The sequence below is a fragment of the Piliocolobus tephrosceles genome, chromosome X, assembly GCF_002776525.5.
Source record: "Piliocolobus tephrosceles isolate RC106 chromosome X, ASM277652v3, whole genome shotgun sequence".
In the NCBI taxonomy this organism is placed as follows: domain Eukaryota; kingdom Metazoa; phylum Chordata; class Mammalia; order Primates; family Cercopithecidae; genus Piliocolobus; species Piliocolobus tephrosceles.
The window spans coordinates 8344390-8358473 of record NC_045455.1 but is presented as its reverse complement, the minus strand read 5'-3'; the positions used below and the strand labels follow the sequence as shown (position 1 = coordinate 8358473).

The following is a 14084-nucleotide window of genomic DNA, read 5'->3' as shown; positions in this document are numbered from 1 at the left end:
CTTTTAACATTTTTACTTTGTTTACATAGATGTGAAAGAGTGTTTTAAAACCATACTACCATGCAGAGCTGTTGCTCATGCACGTGCTGGAGTATGTTCTGGTTCGTCAGTCTCCCATGATATTTGCTTGGTATTTATTCCTGTTCCAGGTGTTGAATGTCTGGAATAGCATTCCTGCTTTGAAATATTTTTCAAAGTGTAAGAAACAAAACAACAAGTAGGGTGCGATTACCCCACTTCTTCCCCAGACTCCCCCTTCCTCACACAGTTCATGCCACATGCCACTCTCCTGGACTATTGGAAGTACCTTGGACCTTGCCTCCCCACCCCACTCTGGGCTCATCCCGTCATCTCCCATGCTGCAACCTGACAGAGAGTTGCAAGTTGCAAATCTGATCTTGTCACCACCACTCTCCACACTAAATCCCTCTAATGCCTCCCCCATTCTTTTTGGATAAATTCCTTCTGCTTGCATAGCCACATGCTTGTCTTCTTCAGCTTCACCTCACACTGTGGTCACCTGCCTTCTACTCACTCGGGAACTTCTCTCCATTGAAGAAGTTCTTCTCCCCTGTTCCAGGGCTTTCCCACTGACGGTTGTATCTCCCCCACACCATGCCCAGGTGGCCACCTCATCCCACAGATGTCTTCCAACTCCATCAACAATTATTTGGAAAGGCTTCCTTGATCCCCCAATTTAAGCCAGTTCTCTTGATGTAGGTGTCTTTCCTTCAGGATAATTATTTACATTTGAATCAAGATATATTAATTAATGTAATTATTTCATATTATCATTTTCTACATAGCATTGTAAGCTCTGTGTGAGCAGGGTTCTTGAAACCTGTAAATAGTTTTGATCATTACCGTAAACTCAAAGCCTAGGACAGTGATTGCATGGGATAAATACTTAGTATGTTGTATCAAATAACAAATGTTTGCCCTTATGTAAGGAGAGTAACCTCTGCTTATAAGTTTTGTAACCTCTTAATTAATTATATGTTTCATTATAAGGGCTGACTCTTGTTACAAACACATTTTAAGTTGTGTCACTGTTGGTTAATTTATTCAGTTAAATATATTAATTCTGAAATTTATTTAAAATCAGAAAAATCATGATAATATTTATAAATAACTAATGACTCATAAAAACAAACAGAGTGGTATCAAGGGAATATCTCTTCCTGCAAAAAAACGAGCAAACAAATAAAATCACATTTATCAGCTTTTCTATAAAGAGGTTTGTTTTTAAATCTAATTTTAAATTATGATAATAATGGATTTTGAAGTGTTAAACAGAAATCCAAATATAGGTGGTATTTTCCATGCTCCTCAACTACAAAATTTAATTTTAGAGATGGCTAACCATCTATGAAGTGTTACTGGATTAGCATGGTAACAATATTATGAAATAGAGTTTTTCTCACTTAAAATCCCAAAAGGAGCCCTGAACAAGTCATTTTAAAAAACAAAAAAAAATTACTGTATAATATTTTCACAAGAGTTAAATTAGATATTAAGTATAAATGAAAATCTTCAAACATGTAATATATTAAAGTAACTTTTGTTATTTAAGGATTGCCGATAACATGCCAAAATTTTTCTGACTTTAGATTTTAGAAGAATTAAGTAAAAGAGATCAGCCAGGAGTTCTGTGTAACTTCGTGTAAAGTTAAATTTCATCTGTGGTTTCCACATCCAAAATAGAAATTTGAAAGATCCAACAGACCTGAAGACACACACCTTTAAATGGAAAAATGGTTGCTATTTGTTTAATATTTGGTAAGATTTCAAAGTATTGTTTTTTCTTACATCTAAGTATGAAAGATTCCATCCAAACTTTGAAATGTCCTTTGCCCTTATATATGAAAATGTGCACGCATGTGCATTCATGAAGGGGAGAGAAATGATCGATGCTCTAATGAAAGCTGGCACCAAACCCGGAGTAGGCAGCTGCTGTGAGCTTTGTCATTACAGTTTTGACGTGACATATGATTTGGGAAATGCTGGGAGCATTCGAAGCCTGCCCTGTCTAGGCCCCATCATGCTCAGCTCCAGACATTACCCCTACCAAAAAAGCATCACGCAATGCCACATAAAATTATTCAGATGTGTCCAACCTCTTCCATCACGTGGTTACTCCATACAACCTCAATAGATTCTCCGGCACCTGATCAATTTTGAGGCACTATTTGTCAATCTGAAGTGGTCAAGAACATGATGGCTACAACCCCTTGCTGTTCAGTTACTTGTCTTGTATTCAGATAATTTTTCAAAAGAATGAACTATTTTAAAAGGTTATGTTTTATACAAAGTCACTTGAAAGTGGGATAAGATTTTCTATCTCAAACCATTCCTCTGCAATTATAAGTAGCAAAACCTGAAGAGACACAGGTCTTTATACTGACTTTAGACTCATTCTGTTTAGATAACTGTATCACAGAAGTATTAGATCAACAAAGGTTCAAATCATTTCTTCACGAAGTTTCACCCTCCCATCAAAATCCAATGCTCAGCTCTCAAAGTCAGCAGGAGATTTCAATGTAAGCAGAGCAATGATTTTTGTGCCTACAGATTTTCTTTCCTAAGAGAAGAAAAAAATGGTAACTGCTAATCAATAGAAAATCCACCACCAGTGGAACACACGTGTGCTTGCTAAAGCAGCATTTTCAGAACCCACATTGAATCTTGAGCACAGAAGCAAAGTGCCTGTGCCTAGAGGCTCCTCCAGACCTTGTGCATTCCTAGAATCTTATGGAGCTATAATCTCTTTTCCATAAATCCCAATTCCAGAAGGTCTTTATTCCTGAAATTATGTTACAATCTCTTTAAAACCAGACTTGGAGAGATGGTATGTGGAAATGTTTCAGTGAATCCTTGGCTATCTTTACATTTGTTATGAATGTTCCCTATCTTTGATATTTAACACATAAATGGAATTTATTTCCACACATTTGGCTGGCTTAATTCTGGGCAGAATTATTACAAGTGAGAGCTTAAGGGAACTATTGCGTTAAAAATGTTATTGGTAACATTTTTGTGTAGACTCTCATGAAGAGGATGTGTAGTCTATTTGTGGATGAAGAAGGTGGTGAATATATGCATGAATCAATAAGGAGAGAGATACAAAAATGGTTAGATGCTCACTGAGGCACTGTTCATCTTGGGAGGAAGTAGCAACAAATTAAATTACTAGCCACTTATGAGTGATTAATTTACACACTGAAATATTGCATACCCATTTAAAGAAATGAATGAAACTGTGTACGACGATATGAAACAAATACATATAGGCCCAGAGACAGACCTACTCGTATATTGCATAAGCATAGACAAGCATTTAACACAATACACATCACTACTTAATTTCAGAGAATAAGATAATATTAGAATCTATTAGTAATATTTGAATTTGTTTTTAAGACTATATCATAACCATTTAAAAATAATGAAGGAAAAACGAGGAACACGCTATGTCAAGGACAGTTTGTATATTATACAAGCATGGACCTGGGGAACAGGGTGTCTAAAAAGTTAAGGTAGCAGGTGGGAGGTAGAGCCCTAGACACAAGAAAACAAACTTCTTCCACTGAAGTTTCACTTGATCTGGTCTTGCTGCATTTATAATGTACAATTGCACAACGTAGTTAAAATGTTCCCTTACAATGAGAAGATACAACCTTTATAATAAATAAAAAATCAAGTCTACTACCATGTATTAGCTGACTGGCAAAAAAACACTGCCAAAAGTAAAAATAAAAATAATGGATAATAATAGTAATAATAATGTGGGTTTTTCTTCACTCAAACTAGCTTCCAATCATTGGAAAATAATCTGTTTGTCTTTGGTGTTGGTATCTGAATAAGTATCTTTTTTATAATATTTCTTACATTTTTCTTTACCATTTAATGTTTTTATTCTTTTCTTCAGGGAAAATGCCTGTGGACTTTAAAAGTCAAGAACTTCAGATAAATATCTATTTTTTAAATCTCGGTTTTCATCATATCTTTTCACTGGTTTTTTGACTGCTGGCATTTATATTTGCTTTTTGCCTGGAATAATTGCTTCTTATTTAAAATCCTCTGATTTCTAAATTGAAATATTGGATTACTGCTCACAATGACGGTTTGGAATTTTCTTCAAGATGCACATTTTTCTTTCTTTAACCTTTAAAGAAACGAGTTGAAGCACGTCATGGTATGTATTTCTACAGCAACCACTTTGCTTCTGCAATTTCAGACACTTTACACTGTCTTTCAAGAATAAATATCATTTGAGAAAGAGTGGCGGGGGTAGCACATCTCTCCAGCCTCAAACTATTCCTTCCTCAGGGCAGAATTTCCCCATCTCGCTCTCTTGTCATTCTCACCTTCTTCTTGTCTGAACTCATCAACATTTCAGCCAAATTACTGTGCTGCTAAGTCACTGGGAAGATCGGGACCCCACACCAAGATGATCACCTTAGAAATGCACAAAACCCTAGAATGGGTAAAGAGAGATCACATATTTCAGATAGAAAAGTGGGATGTTTTTGTAGATAGGTAGCCTAAATGTCTGCTCTGATCAGGAAAACTGTCTTAAGCAGAAGTTATAATTTGCCTTAATAATGAATCAAAAAGTGAACGTCAAAGTATCTGCCTTTAGTCAGTTTAAATGTAGCAAATGAAATATGACTTAAAACAGGGTCAATCTTGAATACAAAATATCAACTTTCTGAACACATACAAATGTTTCCATAAATATATAAAATGTATTTGTATTTCATAGACAACTAAGGTACAATTTAAACTACATTTGTTTTTGCAAACACCTAAATTTCATTATCTGCCATTCATTAAGAAAAGGAGTTGAAAGAAAAAAAAACTTTAAACACTAATGTATAATTGCAATTTTGTTTTAGGCAACTGTGGAAATGGCATTTTTTTTGCATATTTGTATAACACAATATATGTGTAGCCCACAGCCAAGGGGATTGCATAAATTTTCCCCTGGCATAGCTACTATTTCCAATCACACCCAAGAGGATATTTTATCTGCTTTGTGTATATATATAAATATATATATATGCACGCACACATCTTCAACATTTGTTAACATTAACATTTATTTTGTTTCCTGTTATGCATGTGTATATGTGCTTTTATTTAATAATGTTAGTTAACGTTTCCTTTTTCTGTAAATAATGATAGTATAATTTGAAAAGTCTGGCTCAATTCCCAGACTTAGGTCAAGCTAATATACTAATATATTTAGACCACTTTACTGTTTTATTGGACTTTGATGTTGAGCTATATTTTTTGAAAGAGTATTTTTATGTTGCAAGTTCCAAAAAAGATCCTAAAAAAGACAAAGCCTTGTTTTCTTTTTATCTTTAACTGTAATAAGAAGTTGGATCTAATTTTGAAACTCCCACAATTTGCAGCACATATATTTTGGATTATGTGGGAGGCTACAATTATATTGGGCATGAGAAATTGTTCCTATCTTATTTTCTGGCATAAAATCTTGTTTTTCTTTACTGTTTTTGTATGTCTCAGAACTTCAGAAAAAGGAAGAGCATGCATCCACAATTAAAGAAAAAGTAATTATAAATTTATAACATCACAAGTGAACCCAACTTACTTCTCCTAATATTTTTGGTTTGGATATATTGCTAAATAGCATCATCGTTCTCTTAGACATGAGGTTGAAAATTTCTGGGTTACTGTTGACTTCTATCTTATTCCTACTTTTTAAAGTCCTTTTGTTTATTTTTATTCTTTCTATTATCACAGATTCTACTCATTTTTGTTCCTCTGTAACTATTACCTAAATACATTTGAGTTTCCTAATTGTCTTTTATAATTTACTTTCTTTCCTCTCCAATCTGTCATTAATTTTGAAGCCAAAACATTCTTGATCATAATATTTACTTCATTTTAATGATTTCTCATTGTCTAGTGTGTTGAGTTTGAGGAAGAATGCCGGTGTCCTCTCTGTTACAGCTATATCTTAAAATTACTTCAGGGATTTTTAAATACAACAATCTCTGGACCATAACCTCGAGACTGATTCATTATGCAAGAGTGGACATGGGTCTTTGAATTTCTAACAAATGTCGTTGTGTTTTAATTGTGCTAATGAAACCCTGCACTGGCAACCTAATAAAGTAGCCTACAAATAACTGGTACTCAATAAATATTTGTGGAACAAATGAATTATTGATTCTTTGTATGAATAGCTCATTCTCAAGTAAACACCTGAACATCAACCTCTCCCACCCCACACCCCTTTTGAATTGTTCTTCATAATACTTCTGTGTGAAAGCATCTTCTGTGTGTGTATTTTTACTGTCTGCATCACCACGTGGAATGTGAGATCCCTGAGAGTGGAAACTAGTTTGTTTTGTTCACCAGTGTCTCAGTGCCTGCAATAGCACCTGGTAAATCATAAGGTCTTCTGAAATAATTTCTGAATGGATATATGAGTGCTAGGAAAAGCCTGAACATGGTAGATAAATGAGAAGTCACCACCAGAACACCAAGTTCCTGACATACAGTTTCAAGGTCCAGCAACATAGTTTCTAAGAACTAGCTGTTCTCTAGATCAACTATACAGATTAGCAAGTCTTTTAACTAAGTGTTGAGCAGAGTACTGCTCTGAGATTTAGCACCTCAGTTTTTCAGGGCCCTAAAGACCGTGGATTGCTTCTAGAGACGGACTGTCAATTAGAAAGACTTTCTGCAGTTATAGAAATGGTCTGTGCTGTCCAACATGGTAGCCAAGTGTGTGTGGTTATTGAGTACTTGGAATATGGCTAGTGGCACTGAGGAACTAAAGTTTTAATTTAAATTCATTTAAATAGCCTTAGGTTGCTAGGGCTTACCGTATTGGACAGTGCAGTTCTACAGTTATTCTTGTCTCCTCATACTCAAAATTATCTTATGATGCTATCATAACCTAAAGATTAGCCAGGGACCCTATCATGGCTATGGTAGTCATGTCCTGTGAAAAATTCCATTAATGGCATCCACGTTTTGTGATGTGTAGAGCAAAATCTCAGTCTCCCTGACTAAGACCCGTTCCATGTGGATACCTGGCTTTCTTCCTTGTCTTGCTCCCTCAGTGGAGAGTCCGTCTGCTGACAGTGCTCTCCTTAGGTGCCTGTCTCTGGCTGTCCTGGGCCATCTGCACAGAGTCGTGCATGAGCTCCACTGTGGGAAGTCTCTAGAGATGAGCTGAGCTTACCCCACACCAACTGAAGGAGTCTATCTTAGTCCTGAAGATCCCAAGTTATCCTCATATCCCCATGAATGTGAATGGAAGCTGGGCCTGCTCAGAGAATCATCAGGGCTCTTCCTTGTGTTCTGGAGCCGACTGCCAAGGAATGCCTAGGAACACACTCAGTGCTGCCCTCAGGCCAGACCAGACTTGAACCCTGCAGAGAAATCCCGTAGGTATGTCTGCAATTGCTCATTTGGGTGCTGTAAACTTAACGTTGTGAAAAATATAAAGACTTACGTTATCCGGTCTCTCCCGGGAAAATATATAGGTTTAATCATTCCTGAATTTTCCTTAGTTCATACAGATTTATATCCTAAAAATTGGCATTGGGTAGGTATGTCAAGTTATCATTTTAAAAACACAGAAGCTTGAACAAGATATATCACTCCAGTCTAGAATGTCTATATGCAGAGTATCCACAAAAGAACCCAACTTCAAAATTCTTTCATGTCTATATGCCTTCAACATTCTTTGTCCTCAACGTTCTTTCATGTCTAGAATGTCTATATGCAGAGGATCCACAAAAGACCCAAACTTCTTTCATTTAAAGAACCAAACTTCTTTAAATAAAAATGACTAGCAGTAATGTAATATTTTACCATTTACGAAGAGTTTAACGATGACAATATTCATCTTGAGTTAATTTCTCATGAATAACATTTTCATTTCTTAAAATTTGCTGAATGGAAAGCCTGAAAGTAGAGTGAAGCAAGTAATGTGTGTGTGAGTAGTCATTGGGTACATGCATAACAGTGAGCAAGTTTATCAGCTCCTGCATGGGGCAGTGTTCTGATTGTTTTTTGCTGCATAAGAACTACACCCCAAATTAGTGGCTTCAAGTAAAAACTACTATTGTATATGATGATTCTGTTGCTCCAGGATTTGGAAAGGGCACGGCAGGAGGTCTCATCTCTGCTTCACAATGCCTATAATTTAGCTGGGAGGACCCAAAAGGCTGGAAAAGCTGATGGGTGCTGATTCTCTCCAGCCTTTCCAGCACTTTGGGAGCTTGGGGTTTCTTACAGCATGGTGGCCTCAGTGCAATCCGACATTTGCATGGCTGCACAGCGCCCCCACAGTGAATGTTCCTAGAAACAGGAAGTGGAACATGTCAGAGTCGGAAGCCTGAGCCCAGTACATGGTTCAGCCTTACTTCTGCCATATTCTGTCAGTCAAAGGAGAACCTAGCCAAGGATCACTCACGTTAATGAGGAGGAGACCTAGACCCTCACCTCTCCCTGGGAGGAGGATCAAAGAGTTTGAATCTTTAATTCCCAGCAGGCAGACAGCTTTCCATTGTTATAAACCACCTCCCCTCACTCCATCTGCCTGTGCTAATTGTTTGCTCACAGGAATTTGTTTTGCACTGTGTAGAACCGGGATAACTTTGTGCTTATTTTGCAGTTAAAAGGGAGAGGCGCTAGTTTGGAAAATTTTAAAAAGCAAAGGTTTGAGAGCCAGTAAGACCTGGAGTGAACTCTCCTGTCAGTTATTTGCCAACTGTATGACAGCCATTTATAAAAAGAAATGCAAACCTCAATATCCTCATCTATAAAAATAAAAAAGGAAGACTTATCTGGCTGAAGAATTGAGATTAAAAATATGACAAGTGCTAAACCCCACACATATTATGTGCTCCGTTGATGTTGCTTATCCTTTCTCCCTTTTGCAGGGTGTAAAGGAATCTGAACACGACTGATTTTTTTTAATTTTTAGATCCAGATATACATTGGGTAAAACATCATAGGTTTTCAAAGGAATAGTCTTCTGAGCAAATCTGAAAACCCTCTAAACTCCATTGCTATGTTAACTCTTTATCTTTATATGAATTTAAATTCCAGGGCAGTGTCCGTTCTCTTGCCTGTCCCAGCTTTCGGAGGCCGCCTGCATGCCTTGGTTCGTGGCCCGTCCTCTGTCTTTAGAGCCAGCAATGTTGCTTCTCTGACCACTCTTCTTCCAGCATGCCCCTCTCTCAGCACAGCGGGGAGTCCTTCACTGATTATAAAGATGCCTGTGATTGCACTGGACACACCAGGGTAACCCAGGTGACTCTCCACCTCCAGGTCCTTAACGTTAGTCACGTCTATGAAGCCCTTTTGTTACATACGATCATATATCCACAGGTTTTCAGGATTAAGAACTGGACATCTTTGTGGGGTGGAGCAAAGAAATTTCTGCCTACCACAGCCCTTGACAGCATAATTAAAATATTGATTTTCATAAGGTTTTCCTAAACTGAGTTTTATTTTGCCTCAAAGGTGCAGATGGTCAGTCTTTGAGTGCCAAGTTTAGATGCTCATCTTATTTTTAATTTCTGACCAAGACTGATGATTACTTGAATATGTTGGCTACCCAAGTAATTTTATTTACTTTTACTAAAGAGGATAATTGTATTTCAATTAACAGATTCTCTGTAACGACAATAAAAAATTACAAATGTTAGCTGAGAGTGACAGATATGAAATAAATTTTAAAAGTCTAATCAATGCCTGGTGGAATAATTTGAGAAACAAAAGAATTAGAAACAATTTTCATTGAAAGGCATGCAGTATGTTAATTTCTTCCACTTAGCCTTCAACAAAGCTAAGGATGTTGGAATGAAAACAAGCTTATTGTCTTCTAATGATGACCATGCCTTGGAACACTCTTCCCTTCAGAGATTTGTCCCTGGTTTGTGGAATCACAATAAAATATTATGAAAATAATTCTGGGTAAACAGGGAGAAGCCAGACATGAAAAGAAGCGAGATCTTGTCCATATATCTATTTGTATGCAAGTCTTGTTAGTTGCAAATAGACATGAACAAGAAATGGGGGAATAGCAGAATAATTTTTCCAAGTGTGTTTTTTTAATCAAATCAATCCATCCTTACTTTAAAAATTAATGTAAAATTAAGAAGGCAGCAGACATCAGTATGTTTCAGCATATATATATAAGCAGAAGTAGGCAAGGCATCTACATTTTCTGCAAGTAGGAGAGTTATCATCTCATTAGATAGTTAAGCACTATACCATAAGATTCAATAATATTAGTGCTAGGCAGAACACTAAATTCAAAGTAGCTGGAGGACAGAATTTTCCTTACGTTCTCTTATCATCATCCACGCTTTCTTAACTGCTTGGGTGTGTACTGTTAGTTCCTGGCTGCATTTTCTTCTCTTCAACGTACAAATTTTTCCTGTACTAAAATTAATTCTGCTCTGTCGTATTTTATTTGGGCCTTATTTTCTAATAGTGACAATGAGTGTAAAAGAAATTCACATTATCCAATCCTATTTTATTTCTTTCAAGTAGTCACCAAATCCACAAAAATGTAAGGCCCAAAAATAAGGTACCAATGGTGAAAATTTTAAACATTTCTGACACATAGATGAGGGGGATATATATATATTTATGAAGTAATGAGCTTATTACAGGGGACCGAGTTTGATACTTTCTCTGCCTTCACATCGTTGTGAGAGTTTACAGATTTTACAAACTCAAAGTTATAAATTACTTTCCAATTATGGTTTCCCTACTCTGAAATAATTAAAGTAGATTCAAATGGTCTTTTTGGTAGCATTCCTTCTTTCTGTCATAGCACTAATAAAAGCCCTAAATTTGTCAAGGAAAAGAAAGTGGAGTATCAAGTTGAATTTTTTGATGTGCAGGGGAACCAACTGAAGAATATTTTTCTAGCAATTGTCTAATTTACTTTCATCATATTTCTAAACATTCCAAAGCAATATTTAATCTTCTGACAGTTGCGTTTTCTCAGTCTCTATTGAATGCAAAGATAATCACTCTATGTCTTTTTCTATTCCATATTGAGGGTTATTTTTAGTTTTTTATTTCTTGGATGATTTCTTAATGGCTTTTACAATAAATTCCAGCTACTGGATTTTTACTTGGTTAATCTTCCTAACCAAAATTTGATCTACTTTTTTTGTCCCCAGGCTGGACATGTTTCTTAACTGGATTAATCATCTTACTCATTGGAATTTTTTTTTTTTTTCAAGAAGACACTAGAGTTATAGTCTTGTTGTATCTCTAATCAGAATAAATTATCAAGATTAAAATAATTGCTTAAGGATTAACAAACAGAGTTTCTAATATACAGCAGGTATCTTTGTTATAGGTTAAGCAGTCTGTCCTCATTGAAAATGCTATTATTTTCCAGTTTTGGGGAAATTGGAATTTCTCTGTGTAGCCATGCTGGCAACTTGTCTTGGTTTCTTTTATTTTTTTTTACCCCCATGACTAATAATTTTAAAGTGCCTTTGACACCATGCCTTTTTTATCATTCTCATTTTTAAGTCAACTCACAAAATACCAAACAACACATTCACTAATATTATCTACTATTTAGTACATATTTATAAATTATAGAAGTTGGACTGGTAAAAGCAAAATTATTTTAGAAATCCTACATATATAAAATAAAACAGCTCACCCATGTACACTCAACCAAAGTATTCTATTTTTATTCATTTATTTATTTTAAATTATTTTGAGACAGAGTCTTGCTCTGTCGCCCAGGCTGGAGTGCAATGGCGCCATCTGGGCTCACTGCAACCTCTGCCTCCTGGGTTCAAGAGATTCTCCTGCCTCAGCCTCCCAAGCAGCTGAGACTACAGGCCCGCACCACCACACCTAGCTATTTTCTTTTCTTTCTTTTTTCTTTTTTTTTTTTTCCTCCAATACAGAGTCTCGCTCTGTCGCCCAGGCTGGAGTGCGGTGGCCTGATCTTGGCTCACTGCAAGCTCCACCTCCCGGGTTCAAGCGATTCTCCTGCCTCAGCCTCCCAAGGAGCTGGGACTACAGGTGCCCGCCACTATGCCCGGCTAACTTTTTGTATTTTTAGTAGGGACGGGATTTCACCGTGTTAGCCAGGATGGTCTCGATCTCCTGACCTCGTGATCCGCCAGCCTTGGTCTCCCAAAGTGCTGGGATTACAGGCGTGAGCCACCGCGCCTGGCCAATTTTTTCTGTATTCTCAGTAGAGACGGGTTTCGCTATGTTGGTCAGGCTGGTCTCCAACTCCTGACCTCCGGTGATCTGCCCGCCTCGGCCTCTCAGAGTGCTGGGATTAGTTGTGAGCCACTGTACCTGGCTATTCAATTTTTAAAATACTGTTTGAATACTGAGTTAAAGCTATTACACAGAGAATAAGAATGTGTGGCCAATGCACTTTATACTGATCCAGGTGAAGGATATAGGACTGGAATAAATGGTACGAAATTGGGACTAAGAACCAGTTACAGGACAGATAACATATTAGCACAGATTTGATATGAGATTTACGTAGATGATACCAAGAGGGCTTCTAGGAAATTTTCATCCTCTCATACAAAAATTAAATTGATGGGTTCAGAATTTCAAATAAGTTTTTGCTACTTACTTGAAAATAAGAAAGGGAGTGCTATTTGTCTAGAAAGTAGGTTATATTACATGATAAGGCATTTAAAAAACATTTCGTGGTAAGCTCATACAGATATATCATGAACATAAATCAAAGATTTTACTTGATTAACAAGAGAAACAATAATATGTTACAACCGATTCAAAGGCAAATTTAAAATCATATATAGGTAAAACTGGTCGATTCACACAACAATAATCCGTAGCATTCTCACTGGATGCAATTACTTTGCATTTTTCTGAAAGAAAGTCAATTGCATTTATGTCATATTTTAAAAATTTTACAAAGTTGTAAAATAGCTCAAAGATGATGAAAGGCAGAGAAATCTTGGAAGACTCTGCTAGTCACGTGATTTAGTAATATTTACAGCTCATTTCAGTCTTTCACAACTTTTTCCTGCATTCACTATCACACTCCATTCTCTTTCCACGCCAAAATAAGAGGAATCATTTAACCCTATCTAAGATCTCATAAAATACTAATATAACTTAAGATCCCCTCAAAAAACTACCTTGTGGTCAGCATGGTAGGAAAGGCCCCTTGATAAGGAAGAGGAAACTTCACAACACTCCCTCAGGAAAGGGAGGGATGGACCATTTCATCATGAGGTGTGGAGCTTTGGAAAGGCTCTGCACCTGTTAAGTATGGTATAGGCAATCCATTTCATGAGGAATCAAGAACGAGGCACCACAATTAATTTTTTCTTGCCATCTTGATATTTTTGTTTTACTGTAGTTAAATGGCTCAACATGTAGTCCAATCCAGAGAGAGAAGCCACCCTTCAATCGGGCTTAATCTCAAAAAACAGATGTATATATTTCAATTAACAGATGACATTTGAGTCTCTGAGGGAATTTTGTTTTAACCAAAAACCTCTGAAAAATTAAATAAAATGGACAATTCCTACAATCGCTCCACAATCACTAAACCAACATGTATGTTAAAAGACGTGATAGAGTTAATGTGTATTATACATCTACTTAAATACTGTTGCAGCAAAGGAGACAGAGAGAAAAAGGAAGAGAGAAGGTAACAAGGAAAGAAGGATGGAAGAGAGGGCATGAGGACAGCTATTTGGAAACGGCACAGAGGCATTTACAGAGATCATTATATCCTTGGGTCCTTTACCTTCCTCACCCCTACGCAGAGTATATATCTTCTTCGTTTTAAATTTTTAACTAGAAGAAAGCTAAATGCTAATCTTGGAACTTATGAAACCAACTTCTCTAGGCTTTTTAATATTAGATTATATTTCATGTGGAACTTTCCTCTAGCTCAGAAATCATGTGTCTATTACATAGTAACCATTTTAAAACTTTTTTTAAAAAAATTGTATCCACTGGCTTCTTCATATTTTCTCTTGCAGTAGTTTTTCTTGAATTTTGTTTTTTGTAAAAACTACTAGGAAAGTTTGTTGAATTTT

General features: G+C 36.4%; 1 protein-coding gene across 1 annotated transcript in view; it reads left to right on the top strand.

Annotated features, from left to right (window-relative positions):
• Positions 1-8222: 8222 nt before the first annotated feature.
• DAOA (D-amino acid oxidase activator) overlaps positions 8223-14084 on the top strand; it is a gene marked incomplete at its 5' end in the record, with an annotated part of 37635 nt that continues 31773 nt past the window's right edge. Inside the window, 4 exon segments of the mRNA XM_023217737.1 lie at positions 8223-8257; positions 8978-8997; positions 9000-9066; positions 13666-13809. Of these exon segments, the coding sequence (XP_023073505.1) occupies positions 8223-8257; positions 8978-8997; positions 9000-9066; positions 13666-13809 (266 nt within the window).